Genomic DNA, 16,792 nt, shown 5'->3' with positions numbered 1-16,792 from the left:
AAAATGGTCTAAATTTCAACTTTTTGTCAACAAAGTTTAAAATGTTGTTATTTTGTGATGCGTTTATCAATCATGCTGATTTTTTGACAGGTTATTGCCCTTATATTCATGTGTTATGTGGATTTGAACTCGATTGGTCAATTATTTTGGACGATATATCAATTTTAGTACATGCCCATTTATTATAGTACATTTTTCAAAAGGCTAAGTTTCTAAAAGTAATGATATGAAGCAATCAAGTTAAAATGTTGTCCACAAGTAAAAGGAACATAGGCCTTACATTCCCCATCATATGATTTTTAATTCGCTTACCACAACAGAAATTCGAGCTTATAAACCTTTATGTACTCAAAAATGGCAGTTTTTGGAGAGACATTTTGTTCTAAAAAAGCCCACTCATATTTGTTATAGCTCAAAAAAAAATCATAATTGTTCACAAAGGCCTAATGTGTCCATCAGTTAAAACAGAAGTTGTAAAAAAAATTCAAACGAACAGAAAAATATATGTGTATAAGGTGGCAATATAGTTGCCACTGCCTTATAAAGGGTTAAACCCCCTCGGACCCCATGTAACGCACCTGAGAGGCTCCAAACCCCGAAAACTCCTCCGTAACGCTTTCGTAACGCCTCTTAATTCTGAAGAAACGTCTGAAACGTCCTGAAACGTCCTGAAATGCCTTCAAAATCCCCCTTAAACCCCCTCGGACCCCATGTAACGCACCTGAGAGGTTCCGAACCCCACGAAAACTCCTCGTAACGCTTAAGTAACGCCTCTGCATCCCGCCGAAAATGCTCTGGAACGTCTTGAAATGCCTCCAAAATCCCCCTTAAACCCCCTCGGACCCCATGTAACGCACCTGAGGAGCTCCGAACACCCCGAAACTCCTCCGTAACGCTTCCGTAACGCCTCTGAATCACGCCGAAAATGGTCTGAAACATCCTTATTGCCTCAAAAAATCCTCCTGAACCAAAACCCCTAAAAATGCCTCTGAAACCAGCCTAAAATGCTCTGAGACTTCCTGAAATGACTCCGAAACCCCCTAAAGACCCACTCGAACCCCATGTAACGCACATGAGACCTTCGGAAACATCCAAAAATGAACCTGTAACCTTCTTTTGCTCATTTCTGTAAACACCCTTTGGCCGCCGTTGCAATAGTTCCCGTCATTTTTAAGAGGCAGTTCGCGAGAACCGCGACCCCCTTAACACCTTAACCCCTTAACACCTTTTCAAAAAACTATGTTCAACAAGTGTTTCTTGGGTGACTTTGATGAAAAATCGAAACTGAAACAGTTAACGCCAGAAAGCCGGTTTTTGTTGAACCACTCTAAGCTTATTCAGAAATATATCTCTAGATCGGTCAATTTTAAAGCTACATAAAAAGTGTCTTCAGGAAACTTGCTCAAAATTGATAGATCTACAACTTTCCCGAACAATGTATACAGTTATTATAGCAAATAAAAAAGTTTGGTTCCCAATTTCTTTGAAAATATGGACCACCCTAATGTTTATGTACTTTGTAGAAGACCAATTTGTCCAAAAAATCATTTGAATGCGCTAAATGCATCTTTCCTCGTAAATCTTTTTCGTAGACCATTGTGCACTGCAGCAACTTTCACGAGAAAAAAAGAGAGAAAATTGAACCGGAGATGCATCCCGCATAAACGATAACCATAAAATTTGCTTATCCACCCATTCGGGATACAGTTCGAACAGTATGCAGTATTGTTGAACCGTCTACATTACGGTCCGTTTATTGTGTTGGTTTATTAGGGATGTCAAAAGAAAAATCAAGAAATAATCTGGTGAATCACACACCACGTGCTAATCTGTGACATTTCTCGACGTCAAAATGTTGTCAGACTTGCTCATTTGTATAAGCAATAAAAATTAAGAAATTTCTTCTAATTTCATGAAATTTCGCCAAGCATTTGTAGGTTTTGAAATTTTGATTATTTTCAACATTTTTTTTCTGAGAATTGTTTTACCCCGCTATCTTCTCAAGAAAAAAAAATATGTGATAAAGCATCTATTCTTGAGTAGAATAAAGAACTCTGAAAATTCGAGTCTGATCAGAGAACATCGTAGCAACGTTATTTCGAAAGGAGGTTGAGTTAGTCCGTTTTACCCTACTTTCCCCAAATGAAAAAAAATCCAATAATTGCATTTCTTAGTCATCATTTTTCTGTTGAATTATTATTGAAGAAAACCATTTGAAAGTTAAATAACGTTGTCATAATTTGCGACAACACTTCCTTAGACAGCTGAAAATATGGGGTAAAATGCATACCCCGAGAATTTTTTTTTTCAAAAGTTTTTAAGTTGGCGCATCTGGGTCACATATCAAATGGAAGCTCTTGGGTAATCCTTCAAAACGTAGTACTCAGTTCTTCATCCTAGTTCTGTTGGTACGAAAACAGGCGTCCTGAAAATCGTCAAAAAAATATAAAAATAACCTATTTCTTCAAATTAAATATCAAAGAATATCCAGCGCTTGGCTTAAATGGAAGTGCCATAGGAATGGAGTGTCCATGCAAAAATTCCGCTGTATTCGTTAACTTTTGCGGAAGTTATTGCGATTTTAGTGATTTTACCTATTTTTAGACATGAAATCTTTGAGAGCTATTTTACCCCACTTCCCCCTAACGGAAAAATCTGAAAATCGGCCAGATATCATCTTTTATATGGAAAACCATACCCTGAAAATTTCAGCTCAATCGGAGCACATCGAAACAAGAAGGGGTTGCGGCTCTCGCGAACTGGGTCAAATATTCTTATGCACAATATTGGTTCTGAGTAGCTTTCCCTCTTTTAATGCAGGGCATAAAAAAAGGTGCATAAAAATAACATGCATAAAAAAAGGTTTTAGTGTAATTAGTAAATCTGTTCACAAACTCACTCAAGTTAATTCAAACATCCTTTTCTTTTTCAGCCACCGCCATCAATTCGAACGGAAATCACAATCATCATTACGGATGTTAATGATGAAACACCAACCTTCAGAAGTCACTCGTATGAAAGTGAAATCAACGAGAATGCTCAGGAAAATACTCCCGTTTCGTTTCTTGGCTTTTCCCGGAACGAAGTGTTCGATTACGACCAAGGTTATAACGGCACTTTCGATCTCTACTTAGAGCCAAATAATGGGCTTTTCGAAATAACTCCCAGTAGGGCAGTGAACGAAGCCACTTTTGTTCTGCGTGTGAAGGACTCCACACTGTTGGACTACGAAAAAGTGAAATCAATGAATTTTACGATTCATGCCAGGGAAATTGCTCCGGAGGGTAAGCACAGTATGGCAACAATTGTCGTCCACGTGAGGGATCAAAACGATAACTTTCCCGAATTCTCAAAAGCAATTTACGAATGTTACCTGCCAGAGAACAGTGGGGTAGGGGCATTGTTGACACAGATACAGGCAGTTGATGTCGATTCAGGTGATTTTGGTACGACTGGCATCCGATTCATCAATTTGTCGGGCAGTATTGCAGACCTGTTGGCACTGAATCCATTGACTGGAGTCATAACCATTAAGGCACCGGGAGGACATGCCCTGGACCGTGAGCTAGTTCAGAAACATTATCTAACAATAGAGGCGAGGGACAATCTAGGTCGAGGGAACCGCAATTCTGTGCAGTTGGTCGTACACATTCTCGACGTCAATGACAATGCCCCAGTGTTTTTACAAAGTATGTACGAGGCGCGGTTGATGGAGAACAAATTGTCTTTTGAGACACCGCTAATACTGGAAGCAAGAGATGCTGATTTGAATGGATCCAAAAACAGTGAAATTAGGTTCGAAATTGTTGAGGGGCAATTCAAAGAGAACTTCACCATAGATGCAAAGTTAGGCAAATTAGTACCTCTTACTCCCATCGATTTTGAGCTTCTCACCAGTGGAACGTTCAACATTCGTCCAATTTACTTAACCGTGCTCGCATCGGATGGGGGAGTGCCAAAGCTAAGCACAAAGGTCCCCGTCACCATACATGTACAAGATGTAAATGACCATGCTCCGCAATTTCTGCATTCAGCCTACATGCAGTCTGTTCCAGAGAATTTGCCAAGTGGCAGTCCCATCCTAGAAGTTAAGGCTATTGACAAAGACGGATCATCGCCAAATAATTTCATCGTTTATCGGATACAGAGCGGAGCAAGTGACAAGTTTGTTATCAGTCCCGATACTGGGGTTATTTCCGTAGCTACGGGCGCAAGCTTGGATCCGGATATGACTGATCCCAAAACGACCGAATATTCGCTCAGTGTGTTGGCCCTTGACGGGGGAGTTGGCGAGCATCAGTTACAAAGCCTCTGCAGGGTGAACATATCGATCAAGGATGTGAACAACAAACCACCGTACTTTTTGGATCCAGGAACAATATCTATTCGGGAGAATACACCCGTTGGAACGTATGCGTATCGACTGCTGGCCAATGATCTTGATAGAGAACCCATTCTGCGGTATTACATGGACAGCAACACTTCGGAGGCTCGATCGGAAGAAGGCGCACTGGTAAAAATCAGCGAATATGACTATTTATCGGCGTTTATGCTGAATTCAACCGATGGACTGATACGGGTAAGTAGACGTATTAATGCATTTCCACTATATATTTGTCTAATAGAATTGTTGAGTCACATAAATTCGGTTAAAATATTCATTTTTTATATTTCAAAATGTTTCTTAGGTGATCGACTGTATGTTAAATGTCTTCAGTTATGTTGCTGGCTTTTCAGTCTTCTGGGAGAATCAAAACAACTATATGTTTTCTTGATCCGACGTTTCGGTCCTCATTAGACCTTTTTCAAGGATTCGAAAGTATAGTTGTTTTTTCGTTATCGTGTTTGTTTGAACAGTTAACCGTCATTTATGTTTAGTTTTCTAGAAGTGTTTTTACTATAGGAAAACTAGTTTAAAAATATATATCGGAATCCGTCCCACTGTGTGTTGCACTGGCGCAATTTTTCAAAAAAAAATAAATAAAAATAAAATCCTTGGAAAAGGTCCAATGAGGACCGAAACGTCGGCTCAAGAAAACATATAGTTGTATTGATTCTCCCAGAAGACTGAAAAGCCAGCAACATAACTGAAGATATATTTCAAAAGGAAGAAATTCAAAGGTTACAATAGTATTATTTTTTTAAATATAAACTATCTTGTTTGTTTGTTTTCCTTTTTTTTAATATTACATAGATAAATAGGTAAATCAGTTTTGAGATGATATTTCTTTCAAGCCTTAGAAATTGAACTAGAAATATTTTTTTTTGATAATAAAAGTCAGTGAAGTTCTATTGTGCCGAGCAACTTTTTCAGGAATAAATTACCATTACATATTTAAATTTCGTTGACAGTTAATTAATTTGATGCACTGGTCTTAGCAACAATCCAAAGTAAGCACCAAAGTTAAATATTATCCCATTACATTTTTTCCAGGTGATAAAACTGCTGGACCGAGAAAAGGTGGAAATAATCAAATTAGGATTTATTGTCGAGGACATTGCGGCCGAATTCGGAAAGCAAACGGCGACGACCACGTTGACCATCGTGGTGGAGGATGAGAACGACAATAATCCCAAATTCAGAAACTCGTTCTACAAGCGTTCCATCCCGGAAAACAGCCCCCACGGTGTGACGATTATGAGCGTGGTTGCGTACGACATGGACAAAAATAAAACCATTCGTTACAGCTTGGAGGGACCGAAGGAAATAATGGATCTTCTTCATCTGGACGCGGAAACGGGGGAAATTGTAGTTGCCAACAAAATTGACTATGAAGTTTTTCCATGGCTGAACTTTACCGTGAGAGCGACGGACTCGGGACATCCACCTAGGTCATCATTGGCGGAAGTATTCATTCAGGTGATTGATGAAAATGATAACAATCCGTACTTTCCAAACGACGTGACAAATTTCACGGTTTATGAAAATTCAATGATCGGAACGAGGATTGCCAACATACAAGCTCATGATCCAGACTCAGGAGCGTTTGGTAAAATAACGTATTTAATTGATCGAGTTAGTGCCAGTGTAAGTACATTAAATCTGAATTGATTGCATACTATAGTGTTAATTCTGTTGTATGTTTGCCAACAGGGAAAGTTTTCAATTGATCCAGACACAGGACTACTAGTAGTGGCAGATTTCTTAGACAGAGAGAAGCAAGATTCCTACATGGTGGTGATCGAGGCTTGGGATAACTATCAATTTGGATATCTCAGCGGTGAAAGTCGAAATGCCTTCAAACAAATATTGTAAGTATTGTAGAGCGAACAAATGCACGTCCCTGTTGTTTTAGCTGACTCCATGCATACACACGGTTTTGGCCACCTTCTGGGTGCTGGGTTTCCCCTTTCCGCAACACAACATTCTCCTACACTCCACCGAAGATAGTTATTAGCATGCGTCGCTCGATAACTCCGAGTGTTTGCAGATCCTCTTCGAACATGGTCCATATCTCGTGTCCGTACACGAGCATCGGTTTAATAGAGCCTGTAATAAGAACGACTTCCACTGATGATGCGCCTTCGTATTTTATGAGTCATATTTTTGTCAGTCGTCTCTAAGGATCTGAGGTAGATAAATTCATCCACTACATCGTAGGTTTCCCCAACTATCGTGTTTAAACTTCCTAGACGAATCCTGTCGCACGGGTAAAAATCCGGAATTCAAAACATGACGAAAAAGTTATGGAATCATTAAATATATCGCTAAATGATAACATGACTACATGTCATAGAACCATGCCTCTGAGTCATAGAATTATGCATATGTCCCATAAAACCATAAAACAGCGGCATAAAGCAATGCAACAAAACAAACGGGTGCGAACTTTGTACTAAATGCCAATCATGACATAAACTTGTACTTTTGTACTCAATGCCAATCAATACAAAAACTTGTTGAGCATAGGGCTGTCCACGAATTACGTAATGGTTTATGGGGAGAGGGGGGCGGTATGAGAAATCTTACGTTTCATACAAAAATTGTTGCGTTCTAATACAAAAAATCTTACAAGGGAGTGGAGTGTGTGACCAAAATTTGACTTGACTTGACAAAATTTGACAAAATTTGACTACCTAAACAAATAGAACTTTGTAACGGCTGGATCAAATTGAATGAAATTTTTACACAACATTTTGATATGTATACTTTACCCACAGAAAAATTTTCATTGAAATTGGTTCAGTATTTCTGGCTCTATAAATAAAAGAGTAAAAATGTGTTCCTATTTTTTAATCCTCTTTGTACAAAATTTTAAAATTGCAGTTTTCAGGATTCACAATATCTCCGCAAATACTGAACCGATTTTGATGAAAATTTTATGGTATAAGCTACATATAAAGTACCATTACTGGTACAAAATTCAGCTGTTTTGGTGTACGCAGTTTCATGTTATGAAACAAATTGTTTGACCAAATTTTGACCGTATCACCCTTTATTCATGTTTTACTATTTGGTGAAATTTTAATTTTTTAGGTATTTTTCAAAAAATGTCACATAAGAACTTCCCAAAAACACATAGGGTATCGCGCCACTTGGGCTATGGCTTCTATTTTCGTCTGTTTTTCACTATAACTCAGTCAAATTTGAACCAATTGACACAATTTTTGGAATGCGGTGAGATAGGTATAGTATCAACCCGTCAAGCCAACTGATTCAAAATTGACTTAATTATAGTGGAAAACAGACGAATATAGAAGCCACCGCCCAAGTGGCGCGATACCCTATGTGTTTTTGGGAAGTTCTTATGTGACATTTTTTGAAAAATACCTAAAAAATTAAAATTTCACCAAATAGTAAAACATGAATAAATAACTCTAAAACAAATAGATAAAACGCCATGCTGTCTTCGGCAAAGTTTTTCCTCATAATTTTTTTTTATCTTTTAATGGAAATTGTTTTAAATTAGCACTAGGTTGAGATACTTTTTATGGTGGGTAAAACGCATAGTATATCAAAAAATGACTAATTTTAGTGAATTCGCAAATTCAATATTAAAAAGTTGCCTGCAAAACATGTCGTTAATTATTTTCCCAAGTACAGTGATAGACATTCGTTTAGCCGAGAACAAAAAAGTGACAGGAAACTCATACAAAAGATTTTATGATAAAACTTTTTTATCGTAGTAATAGTATATCTAATACAGATTTATAAAAATGTGATACATTAAACTTACATATACACCGAAACAAAAATTTCATTTTTTGCCTAGACATTCGTTTAGCCGAGGTAAATGAAAAATTGGTTTTCAATAGATTTTTTGCAATTTCGTGAGTATATTTCGAGAATATACTCTAAGGCATTTAGTTTATGACGTGTTAGCAAGATATTTGACCTTGAAAGTTTATTTATTTGTGACATTCAGAGAAATATTATAAAAAAATGTCCCGATAAGGAGAAGCGACGATAAACAAATTTATTTAAGAAAAATGATTTCTGTAAACACTCAAAGGTAAGCTAGATTAGCAGTTTTGAAAATATGACACAGAATTATTGTCAGAAATGTTCAAATTGTTGCATAAAATGTCATGAAAAAAATAAGTATATTGGTTTTTGGTTGGTTAAACTTTAAAATGGGATTGATAAAAGCTAAAATAAATAGTTCTTCATTGAAATAAATACGTGCCCTAATGCCTGTGGAGTATACCTGTTTGATACTACCATTACTAAATGAGTTAGAAGACTGCAAAGTGAAAGAACTGCAAGAAGTTTCAGATTTTGTGTACCCTGTTTATTCAAAAGCAGATGCTCATACAAAAATGCAAGATTTAGTTAAATAATTGGCTTATTTCATTCAGTCTGAAGAAATATATTATAAATGAGTCTTAGTTGTGAACCACATTCATTTTACCCTGATTTATTTGAAAAGAATGTCTAAATTATGAAACACGTAGTTCATGCTAGAAATTTGAATACTTTCGGTGCCATTACTCGAAATATGAGCCGTCCAATGTATATTATTTCAGCCAGAATACAGTCTAGAAGATATTGGGAGCTATTAGAAGACGTAATAGTAGTAAACGCTGTGATTTATGCAAGTGAAACCATCATATTTCATCAAAACAATACTTAAATACGTGATTTTTTATGGTTTGTGTTATTTTTTCTGTTAAAAACGTTGTTTTTCGCAAAATTTCAACCTGCTTTGGTCATGAAACTTTCACTAGATTCTTTTGAAACACTTCCGATAAAAATGACTTCATCAAATCTCAATTGAGACACATTTAAAATATTATGACATATTTATATGAGATGCATGCAAAATTAATATGGCAACACTTCCAAAAACGATCTAATTCATGATTTACAAGTCGATTAGCGTGGCTCAAAGTACCACATGTCAAAAAGTTCGATGGGCCCCCTTCTCATTTCGTTCTATATGACGCCACGATGCTCTGGTCAAATTTTCAGCTAAATCCGTTAACATTTGGGCGGTGCTAAACTCATTTGAATTTTGTATGGGAGTTTATATGGGAAAACATCGTTTTTAGCATTTTTCTCATGAGGTGCACTATTTTTACTTAAAACACATAACCGATTGTATTGAACTATAGTCTCACATGTGCTGACAAACTTTATCGAAGACCACAAAGTCATCCGAAGCTTGTAGGAAAAGATATTACACGCAGACCATCTGGTGGTGCTTAACATTTAACATGTAAAGGAATAACAATAGCAATAAAATCTCATTGAATGGGCCCGTATTGTCTAGGCTATAGCTTTTTTCGCAAGTGTCTGATCACGTAGCGGTCTTCGACAAAGTTTTTCGGCATATCCCAGGCTATATTTCTATAGGATCGATTCCGTGTTTTAAGGGAAATTGGAACCCCTCAGAAGAAAACTGCAAAAAACGATGTTTTCCCATATAAACTCCCATACAAACTTCAAATAAGTTTAGCACCACCCTAATGTTAACGGATTTAGCTGAAAATTTGACCAGAGCATCGTGGCGTCATATAGAACGAAATGAGAAGGGGGCCCATCGAACTTTTTGACATGTGGTTTTGCCATACAAGCTTGAGTCACCCTAAAGCCGATCTATAATGCAGATCACCATACAAAATGACTTTGTTGGATATTTTTTCGAAATTTGATAGTTTTTTCTTATGGAATTCTAAAAATTGTACAATTCGGCTAAATGAATGTCTAGGCAAAAAATGACATTTGAAGGGTTTTTACCCTCGATTTTGTTTCAGTGTATATGTAAGTGTGATGTATCACATTTTTATAAAACAGTACTAGATACAGGGGATAGACAAAATGATCGGGACAAGCAAAATTTTTACTTTTTTAAATAATTTCAACTAGCTGTAACTTTTCGAAAAGTGCATAAAATATTCTAAAATTTTGACTGTGAGTGCATCAACTAGTTGTGCAACAGTGGTTCAAATTTGAAAAAGATCGGGCCATTCTCCACGAAGTTATAAAGATTCTTGAAAAAGGTAAAATTATCCGATAGCCAACTTTGAGCTGTTATATCTCCGGATTCAATCAACCGATTGAAATGAAATTTTGACCATTTATGACTTATATAATGAACTCTGGAAAACATTTAACTTAACTTGACATTTTCAACAAGAGACAAAATTATACCGATTTTAATTTTTTCTCGATTTTTAGTAAATTAGTACATTTTCAATATGCATTCTATAACTTTTTCAATTTATTGGTGGCTATGGTGTTACTTTCCTTCAAAACACATTCATATATAAGTCAAGTGGAGGGAAATTAAATGAACTATAATTTGTATCTTGAATTTTGAAACGATATTGATATTTTGGAAAATTTGGTGTTTTATTAGAAAAATAATCAATACGTTATAATTTTCTTCCGTGTTAAAAATATTAAGTTAAGACAATGGTTTTTCATAGCTCATTATATATGTCATAAATGGTCAAAATTTCATTTCAATGGGTTCATTGAATCCGGAGATATAACAGCTCAAAGTTGGCTATCGGATAATTTTACCTTTTTCAAGAATCTTTATAACTTCGTGGAGAATGGCCCGATCTTTTCTAATTTTGGACCACTGATACACATCTAGTTGATGAACCTACAGTAAAAATTTGAGAATATTTGATGCACTTTTCGAAAAGTTACAGCTAGTTGAACACATTTTGAAAAGTGAAAATTTTGCCTGTCCCGATCATTTTGTCTATCCCCTGTATACTATCACTACGATAAAAAAGTTTTATCATTAAATCTTTTGTATGAGTTTCCTGGCACTTTTTTGAATTTTTTTTAGCCTCGGCTAAACGAATGTCTATCACTGTATTAGCGTAATCGCTTGTTTTCGGATAGGATAAACATGGGAGCGTAAGATTACTGTTGGTACACATACCCTACTTATTTTTGGGTGCCAATCAAAATTTGAGATTCAGAGAACATTTTTGAAAAAGTGCACAGGTCTAATATGCATGCTTAATGAAGTCCATTGCAGCTTCCATTAGTTTTAGGTTCAAACATTTAGAATTTTAATTTTAAAGATTTTATGAATTAAATTCAATCAAATTAAAATCAATAGTATCTCAAGTAACATTTCGGTAATATTTTTTGAAGTATTTATAACAGCTTTAATGTTGTCACAAACATGCTGTAATCGCCTGTAATGCTAAAATATAGCATTTAACAAATTTTCTTCCAAACTTCATTCTAGGTTGTTCCTAGAACCTCTTCTAGCCAAACTTGAAGCTGATGTGAAGCTGAAGCTGATGTGATTTTAAAAACAAATTTATTACGGCAGTCTACAATTGTATTAAACCATTTTCGAATGCTCAAAGATAGTTGATTGTCAAGGTCATAATAAAAGTTTATTCTATCATGTTTTGTCATTTCAAAAACTTGTATAAAATCAATTGACTTCCACTAGGTAACTTTTTCCCACTACATAAAAACTCACCTTTTTGACCATTCAAAATTGATGTTTTCATACTTCTGTAAATGAAACTACCAATTCTTTTCTCAATTTTGTGAGTGTTTCCAGTGATAAATTGAAGTTATAACACGATTTCCATTGTTTTTTTTAATGAATTTGGTTTTGGTAATCACGACAACTGTCAAACTTGCTGATTGCTTCTTTGCTATCATGAAAGATGAAAAATTACTAAATGGCCTTCAAACGACATTTGTGGAAGCAGTTATGCATACATAAATCAAAGACAAACAGATGTAAGTCTTAGAGTAATTTCATCAGAAATTTTTGCCCGGTGTCTTTTTCATGAGCATACTGCCACCTGTTGGTTTAACCGCGTGAGACACTGTCGGCCGTGATGAATTTCGATTTGACGTTTGTCTAACACGCACACGACTACACAAATCGCCTGTAATTCTCGTGTACACTGGCAAACGTCAACGCGCTCGAACACTAGCACCTCTGGTGGAAGGATCGCGCAAATCATATGAAATTTGAATTGATCGTTAAATGCATATGCCAAGCCGTTTTGAAGTTTGTCTGTGCATAAATGCTTTATCGCAGCAAAGTGCTCTTGTTTGTAGTTTTGATAGATGAATAACTTTGCTCAACAAAGGTTGAAAATTTAAAATCCGCCATGATTGCTTACCTCATTTTTGCAAATATGTGTAGTTTTTCAAGAACCATTATTTTTTATTCATTTGATATGTAGCGACTATGTGCGGAACGAAAAAAAAACTGGTGGTATTATATTAGTGAATAAAATATGCTTCAATGAAGCGTGCACTGCAAGAAACGCGTTATTACATTGTTTTACTTGTTCACTTTCGTTCGTTTCTACAATAAATACTGACCGGCACTTGAACTTTCGACACAGAATGGCAAATATTTCACAACATTTTATCAATATACTCTATGTTTGCCTTTTGAATTGATTGTCGTTCGATGTTTTGTGGAAACGTAGCTGTCAAAAAAGAATCAATGTTTATGTTATGATTAAAGAAATACTGTGACGAAGCAGCATTTTTCTAGATGAAGCGGCACAAGATAAGCCATAATAAATGCTTTACTGCTTTATTTGGGTGGCATTGATGTACTCTTCATAACCTTAACTAGAATGGGCCAAGTCATATTCTAATCTACAAGAGGTTATGGTAAATGTTTAGAAGATGAAAATGCTTTGACTATGGTTTTATTTATTTATATTGGTTTATTATAGCACTCTTGAAGCAATTTATAAAACTTGATATGTTACTTGGGATATGTATTTGATACGAACAAAATTTGTGTCCGTGAAGGGTATCGCTTTCCGTAATGAGCTTTAGGTTGATTCCGGCCATATAGCTCATCAGGCCAACCAGGCTTTCATTATTCTTTTCATCAGTGTTTCAGTCGTTGTCGTTAGCCGAAACCACCCTATCCAAAAATGAATTTAGTCGTGCTTTGGGTTCTGTGTTTCCCACTATTCATCACTTTTTTTCAAATGTTGCCTATTTCCTACAAGTATTCAATAAAGACAAAAATATAACATATAATGTAACCCATTCAATCCACAACTTATTTTTGCAGCGTTTCCGTCCTGGATGAGAACGATAACGCCCCAATCATACAGGTGCCAGATGGTTGTGTGCAGGTGACTGAATTCTACGACATTCGCGAACCCTTGCTGGTTCTGAAAGCCACGGATGCCGACGACCCAAAGACAGGAAACGGCTTAATTGGATTTGACATCATCGACGTCGCTGGGTCGGACATATTTTTCCTAAGGCAAAAGGAGCGGGGCGTGGCGGAGATTTTTTCCAGCCGGTCGTTGAGCAATTCCTATGGTAACTATTCATTGCTAATAATGGCACGGGATGAAGGTAGTCCCCCGAATAGCGTTAACGAAAAAATCGATATCTGTGTGCTGGATTTCAATGATCATGCTCCCGAGTTTGTGTCACCCTCTTATAATATAACTATTCGAATTCCGGAGGTGAGAATTGTTGTGTGATTAGAATTGTAGAGTCCGTTTGAAAATGTATCAATTTATCTTTCAGAATGCAACCGTTGGTACCATGATAATTCAAGTCATGGCAAAGGATAACGATATTGGCCCGAATGCTGCTGTTAAATATCGCTTCAAACCCGATCCCTTGGGTAGTTTTAGATCGTTTTCAATTGATGAAGATACTGGCTCAATCACCCTTAAGTTGCCCCTCGACCGGGAACGCCAGAAGGTCCACGAGCTTCGAGTGGAGGCCTACGACCAGGGCATTCCGACGCCACTAAGTTCTGATTTGGACCTTGCCATATACGTTCGTAACGTGAACGATTATGAGCCGCAGTTTCTGGTTGAGGAGATAACTGTTAACTTTACGGAACATGCCAGGCCTGGATTGGAACGCAGGCAGCTACCAGACACAATCGACCGAGATGAAGTCGATGATTTGGATGATCCTCCTACTACGGTGTGCTATTTCATTGTGCATGGCAACGAAAATGGCCACTTTAAGTTGGATCCACATTCGCATATATTAACGGTAAGTTCTTGGGTAAGTTTGTTTTTGTCACACTTACTAATAAATTACATGGCGAAAAAGCTATGTGGTCATCCATCAGTACCCCTTTTTGTAGAAACTAATAGAATCCTAAGCGCTAAATGGAATATTGTCAATCGATTGTTTTTATCGACAAACTCTGTATGAAAACAATGTAATATAACGCCGGAATAAATATTCAGTTTAAAATTCAGCCATGCGTTTTATTGTTTTTAACAAGCGGAATTTTTGTGAGTCTACAATGGTCATATCCCATACCAGCATTCTTCGAGCCTATTTGTACTTGGATGATTAGACTCTGTGAACAGTTTGTGAATTTTGATACACTATCAATGTTATCACATTTTTTAGTGTATTTTGCAAGTGTTTTTTTCATGATTTAAATTTTTTCCACCTTTTGTAAATTGTTTAAATCATAACGAGTTCCTTTCAAAGTTGAAAGATTTTAAAAATGACGATAAACCTTCAACAAATATCCCTTTTATTTAGAAAAAAAAACTACCAACTTGCAAGGATTCCCTTTTTCTCTCCCCCATCCCCAGGTGGCAAAAGAGCTGGATCGGGAGACCAAATCCAATCATACGCTTATTGTGAAGGCAACAGAGGATTGCATCAATACTCCACCAAGCATAAGCCTCAGTCGACCGGAAGCTGTCGCTCTTCAGCACAGACCAACGCCGCCGTTCAACAATCATCAAAGGACAACCAAACCGACGACTTCAGTAGCGAGCCAGTATGTCAATATTTATGAACGTTATAAGAAGTCTCGCAGTCTGGATACTCCACCAAGGGGCGAAAATAACAGCATCCCGAAGAGCGTGGATTGGCATGCTGACGGCGGGTCGCTATCTTCCTCGTTTCTTATGCCACACTTTGAGAAATACACGGGAGAGCTGTTTTACCACAATGACAACACGCTGGTGCGGGTGCTGGTGCATGTACAAGATATCAACGATAATCCGCCGGTATTTATACAGAAGATTTTTACCGGCGGAGTCACCACATCCACCGTGTTTGGTACTCAATTCCTCAAGCTTACGGTAAGTCATGCGGTTTACGTTCAATACAATAAAGTTAGCATTGTTATTCGTTGGATAAGGTGAGAGTATGACGGGCTGGCAAAGTCGAACTTGATAGGACACACATCTGGAACGGAAATACTTGAGAATCAAGAAAAAATGATACTTGCTTGAGCAACTCCTCGCCTCAATTTTTAATATAATTAAAATAATATAAGAAATAGGCCATTTTCTACATGTTAGTTCTGCAAGATGTGTAGGATAAACAGGTATAATATTTCACCTTAATAAATAATGGACCTCTCACTAGCAGTGACGCTTGGGTCCAAATGACATGGCGCTGCGGACCGTGATGACGCTTCCGTTCGAAATGAACGGCCCATCGGTGGACTGGGATTCTTCAGGGGAACGCAAGGGTCCGTAGGCTTGACAATACGCTTCGGCCTTGCAGGTGAATAATTCGACAGAGCGTTGATCGCGCACACTGCAGTGGGCGCTGGGATTCCATGGGCGCCCTGTGGCTTGGTCTGGCTGGAACGGCAGGCTCTCCGTCTGGGATGTTCGGTGATCCGGCTGGGAAGCGCAGGTTCAACTGGGACGCTTGCGCTAATCCTATCGTTGCGTTGTGGTTGATTGTGCTTGCTTGCTTCTGTCCGACGACTCGATTTAATCGAACAGTTCGCAAATGCTTCTTCTCGGCGTCCGGGGTAGACATGTGAGCCGAACATTCGGCGTGAACTTGGCGTGCATCGGCGTGGGGCTTCTTGAATTATGAACAATGTTAACCATTTCTAATGATTGGAATACCACAAGTGGACATCTAGCAATACATCTACAGATATTTTCTGATTTTGAGTATGGTAGCCTTTCTGAGAAGGGATACGCCAATCGGCGTGCGGTTTTTTACGCCGCCGCCGAGTGCCACGCCGACAGGTCGATTCATCCTGGATCGGATTCAAACAACAAAACCATAAACTTTCTCCACCAGGGCGTGAGTATATCACTCCTTTACCAATCCCCGTTTGAAAAATAAAGTATATTTGATTCTTGATAACTTGAGGAGCCGCACGCCCATTCACGCCGGTTTCCGCGCGGCGCGGCAGCGCACACGTCTAGTCCGGGGATCCACTGCAAGTGCCATCCGGTCACGGCGCCAATGTTTCGGCCAGGATGTGACTACGGCCCTACGTTGTGAACCCTGATTTTTTTTTTTTTTTGAAAAAGCACATTCAAAGTTGGCTTATTTCCCTACTGCACGTGTTTAATCTCTCTTTATCCAATGGAATGGTCCCATCAATTTGGAAGACGTCTACGATGTTTC

The 16,792-nt window shown here is 37.6% G+C and overlaps 1 protein-coding gene across 1 annotated transcript in view; it reads left to right on the top strand.

Annotated features, from left to right (window-relative positions):
* Window positions 1-16,792, top strand: part of LOC109405653 (cadherin-23) — an 83,955-nt gene that overhangs the window by 51,565 nt on the left and 15,598 nt on the right. Inside the window, exons 5-10 of the mRNA XM_019678723.3 lie at window positions 2,933-4,579; window positions 5,435-6,028; window positions 6,095-6,252; window positions 13,482-13,887; window positions 13,952-14,434; window positions 14,995-15,492. Of these exons, the coding sequence (XP_019534268.3) occupies window positions 2,933-4,579; window positions 5,435-6,028; window positions 6,095-6,252; window positions 13,482-13,887; window positions 13,952-14,434; window positions 14,995-15,492 (3,786 nt within the window). The remainder of the gene's footprint in view (window positions 1-2,932; window positions 4,580-5,434; window positions 6,029-6,094; window positions 6,253-13,481; window positions 13,888-13,951; window positions 14,435-14,994; window positions 15,493-16,792) is intronic.

This window comes from Aedes albopictus, chromosome 1 (genome assembly GCF_035046485.1).
Source record: "Aedes albopictus strain Foshan chromosome 1, AalbF5, whole genome shotgun sequence".
NCBI lineage: Eukaryota > Metazoa > Arthropoda > Insecta > Diptera > Culicidae > Aedes > Aedes albopictus.
Note: the sequence above shows the minus strand (reverse complement) of the source record. Positions and strands in the feature narration are given on the sequence as shown.